The sequence below is a fragment of the Protobothrops mucrosquamatus genome, unplaced genomic scaffold (genome assembly GCF_001527695.2).
Source record: "Protobothrops mucrosquamatus isolate PMUCROS unplaced genomic scaffold, P.Mucros_1.0 scaffold4169, whole genome shotgun sequence".
NCBI lineage: Eukaryota > Metazoa > Chordata > Lepidosauria > Squamata > Viperidae > Protobothrops > Protobothrops mucrosquamatus.
The window spans coordinates 1-22,488 of NW_015390095.1; the positions used below are offsets into that span (position 1 = coordinate 1).

At 47.4% G+C, this 22,488-nt stretch overlaps 1 protein-coding gene across 1 annotated transcript in view; it reads right to left on the reverse strand.

Moving 5' to 3' along the window:
• Positions 1 to 8,155: 8,155 nt before the first annotated feature.
• LOC107298659 (acidic leucine-rich nuclear phosphoprotein 32 family member B) overlaps positions 8,156 to 22,488 on the reverse strand; it is a 16,627-nt gene continuing 2,294 nt past the window's right edge. The window contains exons 2-7 of the mRNA XM_015828037.2: positions 13,309 to 13,458; positions 11,606 to 11,728; positions 10,508 to 10,703; positions 9,224 to 9,318; positions 8,741 to 8,795; positions 8,156 to 8,413 (exon numbers count right to left, since the gene is read on the reverse strand). Of these exons, the coding sequence (XP_015683523.2) occupies positions 8,334 to 8,413; positions 8,741 to 8,795; positions 9,224 to 9,318; positions 10,508 to 10,703; positions 11,606 to 11,728; positions 13,309 to 13,458 (699 nt within the window). The 3' untranslated portion in view covers positions 8,156 to 8,333. The remainder of the gene's footprint in view (positions 8,414 to 8,740; positions 8,796 to 9,223; positions 9,319 to 10,507; positions 10,704 to 11,605; positions 11,729 to 13,308; positions 13,459 to 22,488) is intronic.

The following is a 22,488-nucleotide window of genomic DNA, read 5'->3' on the forward strand; positions in this document are numbered from 1 at the left end:
GAAGCTCTTTAAATCTACTTTGAAACTGCTTTTGCAACTTTTCCAGTGAATCCACACGTTTTGTTTGGGAATGCAACTGCTGGTTTTTTCGCAAATAGTTTTTGAGTTGTGGGAAGATGGCAGACATTTTCCTCACTTGTTTAATGAGTATGTCCAATTTTATTTCAAATGCTTTCACATGTGAATACATATCACAGAGTTTCCCCTTTCCTTGAAGTTGCACATTGAAACGGTTGAAGTTGCACATTGAAACTGTTACATCTGTCAGAAAGGCAAGGGGCCATTTCCATTCAGCATCTTTCAGCCCTGGTACTTCTTTGTTTTTTGAAAGTAGAAAAGCAGAAACCTCCGGAAGTCAGTCATAAAAATGTTTCAACTCATGTTCAACCTCCCTCAACTCAGCCAACAAACTTCTGTGTAATACAGAATATCTTCATAGGCAACATTTAGCTCAGACAGAAACTCCTGAAACTGTCTGTGGTTTAGTACATGAGCTCTAATGAAGTTAACACAAGATATCACAATTTTCATGACGGAGTTCCACTTCAGTGATTTACAACACGGCGTTTGTTGGTGGATGAGGCAGTGTATGGCTACGGTTATGTTTGTCCATCTCTTGGTTAATACCTGCAACCACTCCTTTCGTAGACCCCACCATGCTAGGAGCATCATCAGTTGTCACATTGGCTAGTTTACCCCAGTCCAGCTTTAAATCATTTACAATTTGGCGAATCATTTCATAGATATCATTTCAATGCAGCAAGCTCCTCTGTGACTTTGAAATAATCATTTGTCCCGCAAATGAAAATTAAAAGTTGTACAGAATCTTGTTGCTTTTGTCGATTGCCAATGAAAAATAGCAAAGTTTTTTTGAGGAGTTTTGCAAATGCTGATGCAAATTGTCCATTTCTTCAATTCTTCCTATAATTGTAGGTCCTGAAAGACTCACTGTACTAAATCAGACTTCTCTGGACACATCTCTTTAGCAACAGAAAGAAGGCATTCTTTTAACAAATTATCCCTCTATGAATAGTCTGCCAGTACACGCTATTAGCTTGGCAACTTGAAAACTTGCTCGCAGTGATGAAATAGTTAGCTGCTTCTGCTTCACAAAAGTATTTTCCTGAGTTTTCAATCCATTTTTCAGTTTTAATATTTTATCTTTTTTCATTTGTCCGCCCAAACAATCGTATTTATCTTTATGTTGAGTTTTGTAGTGTTGATGCAAACTGTATTCCTTGAAGACAGACACTGAATTCTGGCAAATCAGACAAAAAGCTTTTTCCTTGTACTGTATGAAAAAGTAATCATAAGTCCATTGTTCTTGGAATATCCTGCATTCAGAGTCAATTTTTCTTTTTCTTGACATAATTATTTCCTAGGGATTAAAAACTGCTATTAGTAAAATACCAATAAATACAACGCTATCAAAAGAATATACCAGCAATAATAACTTTGTCCTGGCCTAGTCTATAATATTCAACCCTTTGAAATCAGGAAATCACCATTTTGAACAAAAAGCCCCAAAGTATTTATTGTCTCACCCCTGATCAAATAGGTCAATTTTGCCATTTCTGCTAATTCCATTATCTTGACAATCCATTTCTCCACTCTAGGTATTTCAGTATTTTTCCAAATTTGAGTGTAATCTTGCTGCAGTTACCAGGTAAAAAAAACCAATCTCCCATAAGTCTTTTCTAATTGGCTATCCATAAAGTTCTGTTTTTTAAAAATTTGATGTTAATCTTTAATATTCCTTGCATCATTATCTGTATTTGTATCCACACAATTATCTACTAGATTACTGCTACTTTTTTCTGGGGGGAGGGCAAAAAAAAAATAATGCACCGGTTCTAAACTTGAATCTTATTCCACAGAAAACAAAGGTGACCCCCCCCCCCTCTGCCCCGTGCATTAAAGGCCCTTCATTATTTCTAGTACAGCCAGTTACAAATTTATGTAACTAAGCAGAAAAATGTTTAGAAGCCAGGAACTCTGACAACAAAGACTTCACAGAGAACTGTGAGAAAGAAGAAAAACAAGAGCACACAGAAACCCTTCCTCTTCTATCTCTTTCACTCCCTCAGGCTTTCCCCACAGAAGCCTCTCTTACTGTATCTCCCTCAGGCTTGCCCCACAGGAGCCTCTCTTACTGTATCTCCCTCAGGCTTGCCCTACAGGAGCCTCTCTTTCTCTATCTCCCTCAGGCTGCTCCACAGAAGCCTCTCTTACTGTATCTCCCTCAGGCTTGCCCCACAGGAGCCTCTCTCTATCTCCCTCAGGCTGCTCCACAGGAGCCTCTCTTACGCTATCTCCCTCAGGCTTGCCCCACAGAAGCCTCTCTTAGGAAGCCTCTTTCTCATCTCCCTCAGGTTTGCCCCACAGAAGCCTCTTCCTCATCTCCCTCAGGCTTGCCCCACAAGAGCCCCTCTTTCTCTATCTCCCTCAGGCTGCTCCACAGAAGCCTCTTCCACATCTCCCTCAGGCTTGCCCCACAGAAACCTTACTCTATTTCCTTCTCTCCCTCAGACTTTCCCCACCCCAAGCTTCCGTTCCTCCCTCCCCCTCCATCTCTCTCTCCCGCCAAAACCCCTCCCTTTTCAAGTCCCTTCTCCTCTCCTCCCCGCCTCTTCCCTTTTTCTTCCCGGCATGCCGCCTTCCGCAGAGCCACCTGGGCAGCGCCGATCAGTTGCAGCTCCGCATGCCGATCCTGGGGGCCTCAGCAGAGCTCAGGCAGCCCCCAGGACTCTGTGGTGCTGCCGGCTAAAGCGGAGGCTGCCGGAACTCCAGGTTCGCGCGCTAAATCGGCAGAGCTCCAGCTGAGCCTCCCAGCCACTGCCGAACCAGAGAACAATGACGGCTCCCGCTCTCAGAGAGAAGCCTCGGAGCCAGTCCTCCCTCACCCCGCTCCCTTTGCGCCAAAACTGGGAAAGCGGAGCGAGAAGAGGGCAGGCCTCTCACCGTGGCTTCGCACAAGGGCCTCATGAAAACCGCGCGTGCCGCCTTCCTGCGGCTCCCGACGACCATGCACACCAATCAGAGGACTTTTGACCCAGAATTAGGAGACAGCATAGGAAGTATCAATTGTATGTGCAGATGGCCTTGCTGTCTTTGGGCACCTGCAGAGTCGTGGATGCAGGGTCATGAAAGGACAGCAAGGAAAACATCCAATATCCTAGCCCACCTGGGAATATATGATGTCTTTAGGGAAACACCCCAAAAGGGAACATTCTTAGCTACTTCTGCTTTCTCCCTTCTTGTCTACAGTATGCCAGACTTACTGGGTGAAATCTTTTATGTGTGGTCAGCTTTGCTGGATGGATTGCTTATGTAATCAGAAAGAATAAATACAAGGATTTCTTGTCATTCGGGGCTTCTCTCTTTTAGAGGAGCCCGTCTTTGTTCAGCTGAATAAAAACGTAAAGCTTAAAGGCAACTTCTGGTTTCCTGTATTTTTTTATCAAGCAAAACCTCAGAACCTACATGCTCGTGAGGGCAGCGGGCGAAGAAACCGGCATTCCATGGAGCTTGGGTCACATGACTCAGCAGAAATACCAAGGTGCCCCCTTTCCGTTCCTTCACAATGTATTTTGGGGTATCCAGTCGGCCTGCGGAAGTTGCGTGAGAATCTCTCGCAAGCAACCACTATAACACCAACGCTCCCCCTGCGGGTTGGATGTGGCCCATGAGCCGTAGTTTGGGGACCCCCTGGTCTACGGTCTCCTGCTCGAGCAGGGGGTTAAACTAGACCTCCAAGATCCCTTCTGGCTCTATTCTGATTTATTTTAGGCAGGGTTGGATCACAGGCTGAGCTGAAAAGAGATGGAACCAGGTTGAATGGGGGCAGTGATTGCTAACACCCAAGTGAAGCACACCCTGGCTCAACTGGAACTGTAAAGTTAACCATGGTAACATAGTTCACCAGGATTCCAGCCACCCTGGCAGTGCCCAAAATATCACCCCACAAGCCAGCAAAACCACATCACTGGAGATTTTCAAGAGGAGACTAGACAATCACCTGTCTGAGATATAGGTTCTCCTGCTTGAGCAGGGGGCTGGATTAGAAGACCCTGCAAGGTCCCTTCCAGCTCTATTCTATTCTTTTCTATTCATTATTCTATTCTACTCTAGTTCTATTCTGTTCTAATTCTATTCCATTCATATTATGAGCCCAGCACATTATGCATCACAGGTAGATAAACAGAGGGTTTGTGGGCTGTTTATCACATTTAACCTGGTTATGAATAAACTTCCTCTTTTGCACAAGAACGATGTGTGGTCATTTCCGACTCTTGGAAATTACACAAAGTCTTTTCCTGGAGGAACTTTCCCCCTAACTGGCCCTTTGGGTCTTCCAAGCTGGAATGGGACAATTTGCCGTGGCCATCAGACAATTCCACGCGTGATATAACCACGCCATCCTTACCCCATGACTGTTTCTTCTACATTTCCAGGTTTTTTTTTGTCACTGGAAATAATGTCAAAGAAACAGTGGCAGATAAGAGTGATCATCTCGGGTTACCCCGTGGAATTGTCTGTGGCGAGATGGCCACAGAGAAATGACTGTGGCCAGTTGTCCTCCCTAGACCCCTTCCAAGAGGGTCCCATCCCTCCCCACTGATGCTGGTTCTCTTCCACTTTTTCAAGCATTAAGACTACAATCCATTTAGCAACTGTTTGAAGTTATAGCAGCACCGGAAAAAGTGACTTAGGACCATTTTTCACACTTACAACCATTGCAGCACCCCTAGCCACGTGATGCAAATTCAAACAGCCTGGCAACTGATTCCTATTTATGACGGTCAGTGTCTCCCCGGGGTCACGTGATCCCCTTCTGCGACCTTCTGACAAGGAAAGCCAAGGGGGGGGGGAGCCAGATTCACTGGTAAGAAAGGTTGTCAACTGGGGCAAAATTCAACTGTCTCACTTAGCAACAGGCTCCGTTGTGGCCGTAAGTCAAGGGCTACCTGTATCCTCCAGAGAGCTTAATTTTCTCGCAATGTGTCCAAAAGTAGGATAATTTGAGCCTGGCGATTGGTCCCTCCAGATAAATTGTTTGATAATCCATCGCCCTGCATGCTACATCAACCGATAAGCTAACTAGGTTTGTAGAATGTACTAACCACCCAGCCCGACATGGCTAAAACCAAGTTGTCTCTTTACAATCCAGTTACATAATCCTCTTTGTGCAACACCCGCAGCTAAAACATTCTTGTCCTGCCCCATCAAGACCCCCACCCTGCATTTCAACATTTCTGTTGTCCACGTTTCAGAGCTCCAGGAAATGGGCGACAGATCCACTTCTGGATTCTGTTTCTAGAAACCCTGAATGGTGGGCATTCCAGATTCACGGGACCTCTTGCCTGTATTCTCTGGAGTGACTGCACAGAGCAATTTATAAGCCCCCCTCCCCTTATAGGCATTTCACCACATCAGATTACAGCAGTGATTTTCAAAACTTAGGCAGTTTGGGGATGGATACAGAATAGAGCTGAAAGGGACCTTGGAGGTCTTCTAGTCCAGCCTCCTGCTCAAGCAGGAGACACTAGCTAGACCATTTCAGACACGTGGCTGCCCAGTCTCTTCTTAAAAAACCTCATGGAGCACCCATTCCTGGTGGCAAGCTGTTCCACTGGTTAATTCTGTCAGGAACTTTCTTAGCTGTAGGCTGCTTCTCTCCTTGATTAGATCCCATCCGTTGCTTCTGAATTTACAACACGGCAACAGTTGGAAGGGACCTTGGAAGTCTTCTAGTCCAACCCCCTGCTCAGGCAGGAAACCCTATACCGTTTCAGTCAAGTCGCTGTCGTATCTTCTTAAAAATTTCCAGTGATGGGAAAGCCCACGATTCCTGGAGGCCAGCTGTTCCACTGGGTAATTGTCCTATCAGGAAGTTTCTCCTTAATTCCAGGTCTCTTCTCTTTGGTCAGTTTCCGTCCATTGTTTCTTGTCCTGCCCTCTGGTGGCTTTGAAAAATAGGTTGACCCCCCCCCCCACGGAATTCTGTGAGTTGAAGTCCACCCATCTCCAAGATGCCGAGGTCGACAAACATTGAATTGTATCAAGCACGATCCTGTTATTTGGCCTCCTCAATCCCAAATACCAGCATATGGAAGAAACTAAGCCACTGCATAGCAGTTTCCCAGTTGATTTAACCTGGTTTAATTTCATTTGTGGTCCCTGGGCAACCTAGAATACCAACAAAGGAGAATCATTTATAGCTCAGGGTTGAAATGAGGGCTCCTTGGTGGTCTCTCGAGTTTGCTTGTTTTCTTGCAGACATTTCACGACCCCAACTAGGTAACATTATCAGTACTAGCGCTAACCTAGAATAGCCACGGAAAAATATTGCAAAACAGATCACCATTCCTGGTCTTTCTCCGTCAACCCATCGCCATTTGGGATGAAGGATCGGCCCACCTCTTCAAGAGCCATGTATCCATGGAATTAAGACACTTACCCATGGCTTGTTTCCAAATGACCCCCTCCTTTCCTGTCTCTTACGTCACGCTAAGCCCCCCCTCCCACCCTAGAAGGGCATAAGCCACCGCTGTGAATGGATCCCACAAGCCATGCTTTAACAAACCACGATTTCAAGCAGATTCTGATTGCGGTTCACAGGGGAAGAGGCAGGGTGGTCAATCTCCCTGGCCTGCGTTTTTCTGGATTCCTGCGCTGAGCAGGGGTTGGACTGGATGGCCTTAAGGGGCCCCTTCCATGAAGAGCGAGCTTAGCTACTGCAAGGCACTTCCCAAAACCTGTGGACTTAAAAAAAACAAACACCCCATCTTTTCACCAAGACCCTTTCAAATTCCCCCTTTTTTCCCAAAAGAGGGTGTATGCAACTCATCAAATTTTGGCTTCCTGCATCGCTCCTTTTTAAAAACCAAAAGTCTTTTATTAAAAGTCTTATTCAAATTTCATAACAAAAAGGAGATATATATAAAAGAGGGCCCAAATTTCCAAAGGCGGGGGTGGGGGATGAGGAATGGAGATGTTATTTATGGCATGGGTCCTCAACCGTGGCCACTTTTAAGACTTGTGGACCTCAACTCCCAGAATTCCTCAGCCAGCTGGCTGAGGAATTCTGGGAGTTGAAGTCCACAAGTCTTAAAAGTGGCCACGGTTGAGGACCCCTGATTTATGGGGTTAGTTTGAACCAAATCTGGGCTGACTTTGTAAACTGGGGCGAAGACCACCCAACGGCCAGGAACGGGGAAAGAGAGGGAACGTTCTAACAGCAGCTCCGAACTTGGGAGGCGTGTTTTATTGTTGTTTGTGTTCCCTAGCCAGGTTTGTACGGAACTGTACCACAAAACACTGCAGAATTCTCTTTAAAAACACTGCAGAATTCTCTTAAAAACAAAAAAAAACTTGTAATTTTTTCTTTTAAAAAAGGGAGACGCAACCTCTTTTCTGTCGCTTTTGCTAGCTTGTGGTGCAGAAACCCCGTTTCGAGTGGGGGGGGTTCCCACACCTGTGCCAGCTTCCTGTCGTGGGACCGGCAATGGGGACCAATGCCCCATACATCTGGAACATGCCTGTATTTGGGGGGGGGGGCACAGTTGAACTCAAGAGAACCAGCCATCTGGGCTCTGGACGGCCACCGATCAACGAGGAACAAATCGCCGAAGCAGACAAATTAAAACGGAACATTGCAGTCGGCAAGCCCAGAATCCAGTCATCACACTTTGAGCAGCAGCAGCGCCGCAGAGCCATGCTGAGGAGGGCCCCGCATCCGGAACTCATGCCAGGGGCCACAGCTCCACCAGGCACCCCCTGCTCGGCCTCGTTCCCAGAAGGGTGCATCTTTGTTGTCCATCCCCCCCCCTCGGCAGAGTGGGAGGGGCCACGGCTGACAACCCCCCCCCCCAGGAATCGCATCTGGAATCAAGGGTGGCCGAGGAGGGAGGGGGGGTGGCAAAGCGAGGATGGGTGGGGGAAGAGAGGAACCCCAATTGCTTGCAGGTTCAATCAAACCTGCCCTTGCATTGGTAAGCCTTTGGTCGCAAATACCTCCTATATCCGGGGGTGGGTGGGGGGAGGAAAGAGGGGGCGCAGTGCGAGGGGGAAGAGAAAGCTAACTCCAAAAAAAAAAAAATTTATCCAACTTCTCCTGAAACACCTACCCCTTTTTCTACATCTTAAAAAAATATATACTGTGGGGGTGTCACGGCCGTACAAAAGAGCGGAGAGCCGGCGGCAGAAGAGGGGAAGGGGATTCGTCACAGTCTCACAAAGGGGAGGGGGCGGTTAAGGCCGGGAAAGTCACAACAGTCCGCCAAAAACACGGATTGGCTTGCAAAAGGAGCCGAAGAGGAGGACGGACGGACTCAATCGTCATTGTCTTCATCCTCGTCTTCGTAGGGATCCTCCTCGGGATCTCGTTTCCGCTTCTCGCCCTGCTGGACCTCTGCAAGAAAAAGGAGACCAAGGTGAGGTGGAAAACCGGCGTCTTATCCCCGCTTCCTCTCTCATCCCGGCAAAGAAGGGGCGCCAGGAGAGTCACACCCGTGACTGCTGGACAGGGAGCCGTACTAGAGGACGAGGTGGGACTGAGATCGGCGTTCAGACCGAATCCAACCACTGTAATGGCTGGCTGAGGAATTCTGAGAGTTGAAGTCCATAGGTCATAAAGTGGCCAAGGTTAGGGACCTCTGGTCTAGATGATCTCCAAAGGACCTCCCAACTCAACCAGAGACCTGATTCTCAGTCGCCGAAGTCAGAACAATATACTCACCAGCTTCTTCATCCTCATCCTCATCCTCGTCGCCGTCATCCTCGTCATCATCATCCTGAAGGAGAAAGGGACATTTTTGTAAAAAAAAAAAAAAAAGTTGAGGATTACCTGTAATTCCACCTGGTGGAATTCTTGTACTAGAGAATTGCTAAAAAGAACTCTGCAAATCTCAGCTTTGGGAAAAATCTAAACCATGCTTGGCAATTGACTCACGTTTATGATGGTGGCAATGTCCCGGGGTCCCGTGACCCCCTTTTGTGACCTTCTGACAAGCAAAGGCATTAAGAGAAGCCAGATTCACTTTAACAACCATTTGCTAACTTAACGGCAGCAGCGATCCACTTCATAATTTAGATTTTCCCCAAAGCTGAGATTCACAGAGTTCTTTTTTAACAAGATTTGTTACGATAAAAAAAAAAAAAAAAAAGCCGGTGTATCCTTCACAGTGGAGGCTTTGTGCAGAATATGGGATGTTAGACTTACTTCATCGTCGCCCCCATTCTCCTCTTCCTCGCCGTCCAGGTCATCTTCGTCATCTAATTCTTCGTCTTCCTCCTCCTCCTCTTCCTCCTCATCTTCTACAAGCAAGAGACACCCCCGGCATCAGAGACGAGTTCGCCACCACAGGCAGTCCTCGGCTTACAACAGCTCATTCAGTGACCGTTTGAGATTACAACGGCACTGAAAAAAGTGACTGTTTTTCACACTTACAGCCGTTGAAGGATCACCACCATCAAAATTCAGACGCTTGGCAATTGACTCACATTTATGACGGGGGCAACGTCCCACCGTCACATGAACTCCAAGTCAATGGGGGAAGCCAGATTCCTTTTAACAACCATGTTGCTAACTTAAAAGCAGCAATGATTCACTTAACAACTGTGGCAAGGAAGGTTAAACAATGGGGCCAAGCTCAAATGTCTCACTTAGCAACGGAGATCTGGGGTTCAATTGTGCTTGTGCGTCGAGGACTACCTGCACACCTCCATGAACTGAGAGCTCAGCCGATTCCTAGAATCAGGTTCCTGTGCTAGGGGAGTCGGTGAACTCCTAGTTACCCTGGAGGGCAAAGATCAGACGGGATCCCTAGAAATCTTCTGCTCTTCGCCAGGCAGGGTGCAGCCCTAAGTTACCCCGTCCTCCGTATGAAAAGGATTCCGGTCCAGGGGTCTCCCAACTTGGCAATTTTAAGACTTGTGGACTTCAACTCCCAGAATTTCTCACCCACCTATGATGAACGGGGAATTCTGGGAGTTGAAGTCCGCAAGTCTTAAAAGTTGCCAAGATTGGACAGCCCTGTTCTAGACCTCAAGGTAGCGAAAAAGGGACAATTTAAGCCAACACGGGAGAAGCTTTAGACATGTTTGCTAATGGTAGGGAACACAAAACCACATGGGAATTCATCGCAGGCCTTTTCCGTGACCCCAGAGTCTGCCCTCCCCCCAAATAACAGCAGAGCCATTCAACCTCTCAAGGTTTCGAAAAGGCTTAATATGGCCTTGAAGAGACAAACAATCTTCTAATGTAGGGGTCCCCAACCTGTGGGCCACGGCCCACTACTGGGCTGCAGGCTACCGGGCCACGTGAGTGGCTGGCTGATGTGCACATGTATGCCTGCATGCAGAGCCCCACTCGCGCAACGGGTGTTCGTGCACACACCTTCCTCCTCCCCGCTCTGGGCCAACCCCCGCTCTGGGCCACCCGCTCTCTGAGATAGAGAAGTCAAGATGGCAGCTACAGCCGCGAGATCGGAGTCCCACTACTCACCGTCTCCGTTCTCGTCGTACTCATCGTCCAGCCCATCGGCTTCCGGGTCCGAATCAGGGGCTTCTTTTTCGCTGGCGTCAAACCCATCGAGATAGATCAGCTGAGGCAGGAGGGTGAAGATGCTCTCCCGGTAGTTCATCAGCGTCGTCACCTCGCAATTGAAGAGGTCGAGGTTCCGAAGGTGGGGCAGCTTTTTCTGCAGCGGGAGGGGAGAAGGTGGCCCGATTCAGGGGGGGGGATGTCTGGCTCCTCCCCTTCCCCCAGGCACACAGCAGCTGGATCCATCCCCTCCCCAATGCACACAATTGTTGCTACAATAAATTTCTCTCCATCTTAAGGTGTGGGGGGGGGGAGGAGACTTTTATGACTTGTGGACTTCGAATCCCAGAATTCCTGGCTGAGTGAGGAATTCTGGGAGTTGAAGTCCGCAAGTCAAAAAGGGACATGGTTCCCCATGCTGGCTGAGGGATTCTGGGAGTTGAAGTCCTCAAGTCGTAAAGGGTCGTAGATCTCCACCCGACCTAGATCCAGTTTCAAATCCATATTTTTCTGAATCTGGTAACCTTCTACAGACGCAGGATTTAAAAAAAAACTCACCAGCTACAGGTAGTCCTTGACTTACAACAGTTCATTTAGTGACCAAAGTTACTACAAGGGCACTGGGAAAAGTGAACTTATGACCGTTTTTTACACTTACGACCGTTGCTGCATCCACATGGTCACGTGATCAAAACCCGGGAGGTTGGCCTTTATTTATGACAGCTGCACTGTCCCGGGGTCACGTGACCACGGTCAGCCGGCTTCTGACAAAGCAAAGTGAATGGAGGAAGCCAGATTCATTTAACAACTGTACCACTAAATTAACAACTGCAGTGGTTCACCTAATGACTGGCGCAAGAAAGGTCGTAAAAGGGAGCAAAACCCGCACTATCAAATGTTTCACTTAAGAGCAGAAATTCTGGGCCCGATTGAGGTCGTTGAGGACTACCTGTAATCCCAGGCAAACTCCAAGAAGCCCCCCTCCCCCGCCAAAGTTTGGATGTCTTTACACACACACACACAGGCAAAATCCCTCACTGGCCCTTCGGGCAAACTCACCAGAGGTTCCAGCGTGTTGATCTCTTTGATTTTATTCCCGCTGAGGTTCAACTGCGTCAAATTTGGTGTTTTTTCCGCTAGGACTTCCAGCCCGCCCGAAATACGATTGTCGCTCAGCTCCAGCTGCCGAAAAGAAAACAAACATGGCTCCAGATACGCCGGAACAAAAACACAAAGAGACAACCGGTCGCTCTCTCTCTCTCTCTCTCTCCTTGTGTGTGGATTGTGCCACATGGCCATTTCCCCCCCCACCCACCCAGAGAATGCCCACCAACCCTACAAAGACCCGTCAGGAGGCTTTTAAGAAGAGACCGGACAGTCACTTGTCCAAAATAGTATAGGTTCTCCTGCTTGAGCAGGGGGCTGGACTAGAAGACCTCCAAGGTCCCGTCCAGCTCTATTCTATTCTAAAGCCGAATTGGGGCCCTTCTGCTTAGCGAAACAGAAAAGGGCAAACGGGGAAACTGAGGCAGCATGTTCAACATACTGATTTATTAGGCAACTCTGCTAATCCTTCAACCCTCCCAGATTCTAGGCTGTGGGCTATAAAAACAACAGCTTCAGGTTTCGGATGACTAAGACCCATCCTAATAAAAATACATTTCCGTGGTGCAAAAATGCCACCAGCCAAACCAGATGGGACCGAAAGACGAGGCAGGTTTGAGGCAAGCTTCAGCGTGAGAGGCTGCCCCCCCCAATAGAAATACTGCTCCTAAAGCTGGGCAGCTACGGAAACTGAATAAATAAAATAATGAAACGGAATAAAATAAGGCAAAATATAAAAAGTAAAAAACGCATAATAAAATATTTAAAAATATATATAAACTAAAGAAAATATGAAAAGTAAAAATGCATAATAAATTAAAATATAAGCAAACAAAATATGAAATAAAAAATGAAAAATAAAAATATAATAAAATTAAATACAGTATATCAATAACATCTGAAAAATAAAAACATAATTAAAATATAAATATATTTAAATAAAAAATGAAAAATAAAAATATAATAAAATTAAATACAGTATATCAATAACATCTGAAAAATAAAAACATAATTGAAATATAAATATATTTAAATAAAAAATGAAATAAAATATGAAAAATAAAAACACAATAAAATTAAATACAGTATATCAATAACATCTGAAAAATAAAAACATAATTGAAATATAAACATGTTTAAATAAAAAAATGAAATAAAATATGAAAAATAAAAATATATAACAAAACTAAATAAAATATAAAACAAAATAAAAACGTGGGGCTAATGGAGAAGACAAAGGCAAACAAAAAATCAGGGTAGATTTTTGTTTACAGGGCATGTTAGGGCCAAGTGCAGGTGGGGGGAGAGGTCAGAAGAGTCAAAATGGAGGCTGCCACCACCCAACTGAAGCCTCCCCCCTGCATCTTGGCAAAAGGAATGATCAAGAGCAACCGTTTTCCCAGTCTTGGGGGACTTTAAGAGGTGTGGACTTCAACTCCCAGAATTCCCCAGCCAGCCATGCTACCCCATGCTGGCTAGGGAATTCTGGGAGTTGAAGTCCACATGCCTTAAGGTCCCCAAAGATTGGGAAAACACTGGTTTAGAGTGAACAGCTCACTGCAAAGTACAGAAGCTGAAACGGCCAAGCTCCGATCCCCCTCAACACAAAGACACACACACACACACACACAAAGGTTTTGGGAGCTCCAGGTGCTCACCTTCCGGAGTTTGTTAAGCTTGGGAAGGTTAGAGATGGAGAGAAGGTTGATATTGATCATGCTGAGGAATTCCAGGTTTTCGAAGTCCGGGGAGAGCCCGCTTATCTTGCCATCGTCCGAGCGGCAGTTGTCCAGCACCAGCTCCTTCACCTACGAAAGGAAGACGCAGCCACGCTGGCATTCAAATTCGGGCTCCCAGAACCCCACTGGGCACAGCTTAGGAATTCCGGGGTGTGAGGTCTCACCTATCAGGGGGTGGGATTCAAGGCAGGTCCCTCAAACCTCCCAGAACTCCGACAGCCCTATGGGTACCTTTAACGGTACAGGAAGTCTCCAACTTACAACAGTTTGTTTAGTGACCGTTCAAAGTTACAACAGCACTGAAACAACACTTACAACCATTGCCGCACCAATGGTCACATGATCAAAATTCAGACAGTTGGCAACTGGCATGTACTTGTGACGGTTGCAGTGTCCCAGGATCCCCTTTTGCAACCTCCTGACAAGAAAAGTCAATGGGGAAGCCAGATTCACTTAACAACCGTATTACCAACTTAACAACTGCAGGGATTCACTTAATAACGATGGCAAGAAAGGTTGTAAAATGGGGCAAAACTCACTTAATCACTGTCTCAATTGTGGTCGTTAAGTTGAGGACTACTTGTACAGGCAGGCCTTGACTTACAGCCATTCATTTAGCAACTAAAGTTATAGCAGTACAGCACCCCCATGGACGTGCGATCAAAATTCAGGCACTTGTCACAACCGACACATACTTATGACGGTTTCAGCACCCCAATAAGGTCACCTGACCATCATTTGCAACCTTCCCGCTAGCAAAGTCAATTGGGGGGGGGGAGAGGATCCGCTTAACAAGTCACTTAACTGTAATGATTCACTTAACAACTATGGCAAAGCAGGTCACAAAATCAGGCACAACGGACTTCACTGCCTTGCTTAGCAGCAGAAATCCTGGTCCCAATTGTGGTTGTTAAGTTGAGGACTGCCTGTACTGTCTTGATGCCGGTACTGCTAAGGCTAGGAGCAAGCAGCAAACTGGGGGTTCCTGGCATTTCCAGGAGGAGCTGCGACCCGCAGTTTCCAGGTGGCTGAAGAGCATCCAAGTTGGGGAAGGTGCCTTTGAGAAGAACTTGGGGCCATTTTCCGTGTCTGTCTGCAGGAAGCCCACCTCGGTGGGGACAGGAATAAACAGGGGCTTCTAGGAAGGTCAATTAGTGGCGGTCCCCAACCTTTACAACTTGGTGGCCCAGGGAAGAACCAGCCCACTGCTTGTGTAAGTCGGGCATGCATGAGCTGGCAAAGCCATTTGTGTGGCCCAATTCCGAATGGGCCACAGCCCGGGAGTGAGCTGCAGCCCAGGGGTTGGGGACCTCTGAACTAGAAGATGGTTCAAAGGGGGGACAGACTGAGAAGGCAGAAAAAATTCACGAGGGATCTTCAGCCTCACGTCAACAGGTGGGCCAAGGGCAGGAGGGAAATCAGATCCTAACAGATCTCTTCAGCCCCCAAATTCTTTAAGATCCAGTCAGCACTCGTAACTACAAATGTGACACTATTGAAACAACCACCCATCTTTTACGGTGTGCCCTCTGGGATCGGATAAATGCACACAGAATAACTTGCTGGTCCAAAATACCTCCACCAGCGCTGGGCAAGAACTGTATGAATGTATCGTTATATTGAAGTTTTTTATTTTTTTTAAATTCAATTGTCCCCTTTCTAGTTCCTGCATTTCTGACATGAGATGTGTCATGGAATTGTGTGGCAGGTGTCCAAATGAAGTCAGAGATGCCAACACAAACTTGTAGTTTTATATTTAACATAAAACTATATTTAACATAAATATATTTAACATGTATAATCACTGCAGACAAGATAGTCGGGAACACAGGAGCATTGTGAGGTAAATCAAAAAGAATACAGAGCACACAGAAGAAAAAGGGGGGGGGAGAAGGGAAACTCCCCCCCCTTTTCACCCACAGCAACCAATCACAGCATAGACTGCCTCATGCATGAGCTGACAAGGTAGTCAGGAACACAGGAACATCGTGAGGTAAATCAAAAAGTATACAGAGCACATAGAAGAAAAAGGCGGGAAAAAAGGGAAACTCCCCTTTATACTTACAGCAACCAATCACAGTGTAGATTACCTCATGCATGAGTCAGCACTCTCCAACCAATCAGCTACAACCCACTGTACACTTTACTGTTCCAGCTACTAAAATGAATATCCTAACAAGATGAGGCGAGCCCCCTCACTGAGCAGGCTCACATATGCCGTTTAAGAAGGCGCTAAGAGCTAAGCTTACCCTGCAGGCTTGTTGTGGGGCCTTTGCCGAGACATGCAACTGGCCCCCAGTTTGAAACAGCAACTGCCTGTGCAAAAGGAAGTCGATCTCCACCAGGTGCCCCAAACTGTGGCCTTTGCAAAGGAAGCTGGCTGGCAGACACACACACACACATTTCAACCAGCTGTGCCACACACCAGTGGGAGTCCAGGACACATGGATCACAACTCAGGAAGCCTGTATGTGTGTGCACATGTACACACTTTGGTGTGGTGTGGTTCCGAGAAGCAGGAAGGAAAAAGTTTTTTTTTTAAAAAAGAAAAAACAGCTCTTCTTTCTGCAGCCCTGCAGCAAATATTTTGGAGTGTACAGACAGCAATCCAAACATGCTTAGTTTGAACCATGGTTAAATTTCCATGCATGAATCCCTCCTATCAAATTAGCTACAGTTCTCGGCTTGCAACCGTTCGTTTAGTGACCAAACAGCACTGAAAAGTGACATGACTATTTTTCACACAACCGTTGCAGCATTCTGACAATCACGTGATCAAAATTCAGACCCCCAGCAGCTGGTTTGTGTTTTATGACGATAGCAATGTCCTAGGGTCCTGTGATCCCCTTTTGTGATCCTCCGACAAGCAAAATCAACGGGGAAGCCAGATTCCCCAAACAATTTCAGTGATCCCATTTAACGACTGTGGCAAGAAAGGTCATAAAATGGGACAAAAACGCACTTGAACAACTGCCTTGCTTAGGAACAGAAATTCTGGGCTCAACTGTGGCCATAAGTCAGAGACTACTTATAGCTCCATGTCTTGGACGAAGCGAAAAATAGGAATAAATCCGTTAACTGTGTTAAGTATGCTGTGTGAAGGGATCGCCCCAAGGCAGACCCAGACTGGACAGACTGACCAAGGGCCCTTGGCAATCCCCTTGATTCATCAATGTTCGGAACCATGAGGGCTAGCATCTTGCTTCTTTGAGCACTCAGCTGCAATGCACCATCTTGAGTTCCTGGATCCCGTGCAAAGCTGGGGGAAGCTTGCTCATAGACAGGCGTATACCCACGCCCTGCCAGCAACCGGCTTTTCAAGCTGCCTGACCCCAGAGGCCTTGGACTGGCTCCACGTAGGCCAGGCCCGTCTTCCTGAAAGTGCCCGAGCTTGGCGCTGCCTGGAGCAGCTGCGTGGCACAAGCCCAGCCTGATCTCATGCAGAGTCTGGCAGCACAGCAGCAATGCAGCCCAACCGGCCGTGCCAGCAACCGCATTCCCTCGGTGTGCCTGACCCTGCAGTTTCTCCTCTCTGCGCAGGCGAAGCTCACAGGGGGCCGTGCCTGGATGTGGGTTGTGCCATGTGCCCAGCAGGCCTGGATGGGCTCCCCACAGGAGCTGGGCAACCTCACAAAGGAAAGGGAAGGATTCTCACGATCGGATTTGATTCCTGGGCAATGACGTTTTGTTCCAACCTTCATTTAGGGCAGGGGTAGTCAACCTTGGCTCTTTTATGACTCGTGGACTTCAACTCCCAGAATTCCTGAGCCAGCACAGCTGGCTCAGGAATTCTGGGAGTTGAAGTCCACGAGTCATAAAAGAGCCACGGTTGACTACTCCTGATTTAGGGGAAAGATGAGGCATGAAAACAATGGGACTTACAGCAAAACCCCAGCAGGCCAAGCCCAGACAGACAGTCCTCAACTTACATTTAGTGACCGTTCAAAGTTACAACGGCACTGAAAAAAAGTGACTTATGACCATTTCCCCACAGGTGTAGCATCCCTATCAAAGTTCAGATGCCTGGCAACTGACAAAGGTATAAGTACGGATTGGGCGAGACCTGACTTAAAAACAGTAACTGTGAGAGGGACCTCGGAGTCCTACTGACCATGAGCCAGCCAAAAATGCTAACACAATCCTGGGTTGTATAAACAGAGGCATAGAATCAAGATCATGCAAAGTATTAGTACTGCTTTATAAAACCCTAGTGAGGCCACATCTGGAATACTGCAGCCGATTTTGGTCACTATTATCACAAAAAAGATGTTGAGAGTTTGGAAAAAGTTCAGAGAAGAGCAACGAAGATGATCCATGGCCTGGAGGCTAAAACATACAAAGAACGGCTGCGGGACTTGGGTTTGGCTAGTCTAAAGAAAAGAAGAAATAGAGGAGACAGGATAGCAGTATTCCAGTATTTGAGGGGCTTCTACAAAGAAGAGGGGGTCACATTATTCACCAAAACACCTGAAGGCAGGACAAGAAACAATGATTGGAAACTGACCAAAGAGAGAAGCAAACCTGGAATTAAGGAGAAACTTCCTGACAGTGAGGACAATTAACCAGTGGAACAGAAGTTGCCTCCAGAAATCGTGGGTGCTCCATCACTGGAGGTTTTTAAGAAGAGACTGGACAGTCACTTGTCTGAGATGGTATAGGTTCTCCTGCTTGAGCAGGGGGCTGGACTAGAAGACCTCCAAGGTCCCTTCCAACTCTATTATCCTATTCTATTCTACTATTCTATTATTTATAGTCTATTCTGCTCTATTCTATGATGGTCACAGTAATCACGTGGTCCCCTTTTGCGATCACCTGACAAGCAAAGTCCATCAGGAAAGCCACTTCACAACCTGTTTACTAACATAACCTCTGTAATATGCACTCAACAACTATTGCAAAAAAGGTCATAACATGGGAGAAAACCCAACTGACTCAATTAGCAACAGAAATTTTGGGTTGTAAGTTGCAGTATTGGTACCTAGATTTATAAAAAATAAATAAATCAGGAGGCATCCAGTCCGACTCACACAACTGTTAAAAAGACTCACACAACTGTTAAAAAGCAAACACTTGTGAGCTTTTTTTGCTAGCACAGACTAAGGCACCTCCCCTCTCAAAATGGGTAGATCAAGTTCTAAACTCCAGGTTGAATTGGCGGATTCTTTAATCCTCTTCCAGGCTCACCTAATAATCTACCTCTTAATTCTCCCCTCCCTTCCACCCTTCCCACTTGCCTGGACAAGGCTATCTTTGCATGCACCAGTGGTTTGCCAATTGGAAAAACACACACATACACACAACTTCCGCAATCTTACCCCGCAGTGTTTTTACTGCTCTCTTATTACCGATTTATTATACCTGTTGCACCATTACTTAATTTTATGGTCGCCAAGCTAAATTCCTAAACAGCACAATGAAGCTTTAAAGCAGGCCACCCCTTGGAACGCCCGCATCCAGTTATGGTCGCCACGATATTAAAAAAAGATGTTGAGACGCTAGAAAGGGTGCAGAGAAGAGCAACAAATATGGCTAGGGCCCCCCAAAACATACGATGATTCCAAGAATTGGGTCTGTTTAGTTCAGGGGCAGGCAACCTTGGCTCTTTTATGACTCGTGGACTTCAACTCCCAGAATTCCTGAGCCAGCTTGGCTGGCTCAGGAATTCTGGGAGTTGAAGTCCACGAGTCATAAAAGAGCCAAGGTTGCCTGCCCTGGTCTAGTTTAATGAAAATAAGGACTATGGGAGACATAGCAGTCTTCCAATATTTGAGGGGCTGCCCCAAACTTATTTTCAACTTATTTTCCAAAGCACCAGAAGGCAAGAGAAGAAATAATGGATGGAAAACTATGGAGAAAACCAACCTAGAACTAAATTTCCTGACCGTGAGAACAATTAACCAGTGGAACGGCTTGCCACCAGGAGTTGTAGGTGCTCCATCACTGGGGGCTTTTTAAGAAGAGACTGGACAGCTACTTTTCTGAAATGGTAATAAGGTCTCCTGCTTGAGCAGGGGGCTGGACTAGAAGACCTCCACGGTCCCTTCCACCTCTTGATGATGATTTGGCAACACCAAAATACTTTAAAATAATAAAACATCAATAATCCCAAACCACCTTGCAGGACTTAAGGTTAGGATTATTGCAAATTGTCTGGAGTGCCACAAACATTTCCGCTAATTTCAAAGACATTTCCCAGTGGTGAAAAAGTTTGCAGATTTTCAACAATATGGATTTTGGAGAAAAAGGGGGCTGTGGCCCACAAACGTTTTTTCAAACTTTCTCTAATTTTGGAGCCCATCCATTTTCCTCATAAAGCGACTCTGGGTGGTGTACAAATTATTCCACCAAGAGGACTAGAATCTTGAGTCCCAGAGGTGTTAGGAGCCAATATACTCAGGGGGAAGGGCATGTGCCTGTAAAGAATATTGTTATCCAGAAAAGCCTGAAATTATCTGGGGTTTACAGTGAGTTGGTGCAGCACATTGTATAACCAAAACAACTTCTGTTTTACTTTTCTACTGAAAAAACTTTCAAGCCCCAATTATTTTTAGAGACAAAATCCAAAGTGCAAAGATTTAATCACTTAAATCAGCTGCAATCCTGCAAAGGATCAATAATTTCCTTGTAGCCTCTATGCCCCCCCCCACCAGTTGTGCCTGTTTTTCTGAACATGCAACTTCCCCTAACGAATATTTTGCAAGCCACCAAACTTGAGCTCCATAAGATCTAGAAACTTGAAACTCTACAATTTCAGAGTGCCGAAAGCAGACAAAAGGTGGGAATCTTATTTTCTGCCCCCCAAAGGGGGGGGACAACTTTCAGGTGGGTGGACTTCTTCCACTCCCAGAATTCTAGGAGTGGAAGTCCACCCATCTGAAAGTTGCCAAGGTTTGAGAACCACTGTGGACTAGAATGGTGTTCTAGAGAAAAGAGGTACTTTGGAACACACAAACACACACACAACTACAACCCGTCTGCAAAGGAGCTTCAGAGTCAACACTTGTGCACCAACTTCCAATTCACACTTTTTCCTGTCTTTCCAGCCAAAACTCAGTGTCATTTCTGGGTTTAACACACAAAAAAGTGACCCCCCCAATTACTCTTGGGACTCCATTTTGGGCCCCTTTAGGAAGAAAGTGTGTGTGTGCTTTTTTAAAAAAACCATGAGGAACACCCCTCTTTTTAAGGAACAGAGAGGCTGGGGCAACCTCTGGCACATCTGTAGAGGGGATTTCCCCCCCCTCCCCAAAGTTCTGGGCTCACCAAGCATTTAAGAATAAAAGAATGCAAGTCAACGTTTGCTCTCAATCTGCTGCTGAGATTACACAGGAACGCCACACCAAAGTTAAAAATCCAGGTTTGCAGGCAACCACAATCATACTTAGAAATATACAGTCCTCCACTTACAACTATTCATTTAGTGACTGAAGTTACACCACTAATTTAAAAAAAAGGGGGGAATTATGATTTTTTTCCCACCGTTGCAGCATCTTCCCCACCAATGGTCACTTGGATCGAAATTCAGGTGCTTGGCAACTGGCTCATGTTTATGACGGTCGCAGTGGGTCCTGGGGGGTCACGTGACCCCCCCATTTGCGATCTTCTGGCAAGCCAAGTCAGATTCACTTAACTGTGTTGCTAAGTTAACAACTTACCAGGGGTCCGCTTACAAGACTTGTCCAATTTTGAGCTCAATTGGAGGTAAAATTCCTCCTATGTCTCATCACCAGCCAAATAAGTGTTCAATTACAGAGCCGGGAGGGATCCTTGGAGGTCTTCTAGTCCAGCCCCCTGCTCAAGCGGGAGACCCTATACCCATCTCAGACAAATGGCTGTCCAGTTGTGCAATTGCAATGCAACCCCCCTTCTCTATAAACCAACACCCCTCTCTTCGCCCCCCCCTCCCCAGCGCTCAATTCAATTCAATTCCCCTTGCCTAAGGAGGGCAGCAGAAGCAAAAGAGCATCAGCCAATTGTGGGCCAGAAACGGCCCCCCCCCTCCCCATTATCATGACAATATGGCCAGAAGCCTGGGCGGGCAAGACCCCCGCCCCCAAGGTCTCCTGCGGGAGGGGGCGGAATACGAGCAAAGGCGCTTTGCAGAAGGTAACCAGCCCTGTTGCAGCGGCTGCTCTGCGGAACTACAAGCCCCAGAGTTCCTCGCGGCGGAGAGGGGGGGGCGGCCATGATCGCCGCCCGGAGAGGCGGCTTCTGCAATCGAGGCCCGCCCGGGGGCTTCTTTGCAAGCCCTTTCAGGTTCATCTGGGGCTGGAGCGGCCCACAGCCGCACCCCGCGCAGCCTCCGTTGGGCTTCCAGGGCAGGAGGCCGCTTGCAAGGAGGCGCCCGCGGGCGCAATCCCAGGCGCGGGGGAGGGGTGGATGGGAAAGGGAGGACTTCCCCTGCCGGTCCTCAACCTGCGGGGAGGGGATGGGGGGGTCCCTGCAGCCCCCCCAAAGGGGCGGTGCAATACAAAGGAGGCGGCCTCCTCCCAAATGCACAGCGCCCCCACCCCCCAGCGCAGCATCCTCTGCAAAAGCAGGCCGGGGGGGGGGGCTGGTCGGAGGCTTGCAAGACCCCAAATCCTTTTTTTGGTGTGTGTGTGTGTGTTTTTTTTGGGGGGGGGTCGATTTGCTTGCTGCAAAACGTCCGGCCAGCTGCAAAGACTCGGACGCCCACATGCAGCCCCATCCCCCCCTCCTCCTCCTCCCACCAAGTTTGCCCCAGTTTCAGTCCCCCTCCCCAATGCCATGCTTCAGCGACTCTCTCCCCCCCCCTCCGGAGCTGGATGCACCTTCCCAGCAGCGTTCAACACCCCCAGCCTCCCCCCCGAGAAACAGACCCACGTGGACGAAGGGCAGCCCGCCCAGCCCTTTTCCAACAGCACCCCAACTTTCGCCCCTTCCCCCCCATCCAGAAAAATCACCGTGACCTTTGGTTTAAGTCGCCCCCCCCCCTACCGGGAAAGATTTTGGAGGGGGGGTTCCCTTTCTTCCCTCTCTCATGGCGAGACCCCCCACCCCAGGGGGTCGTCTCTCTCATGCAAAAGGTGTGGGGGGGCCAAAGGTAGCTGATCCCTCCCTGCCCCCACTCCGAGGACC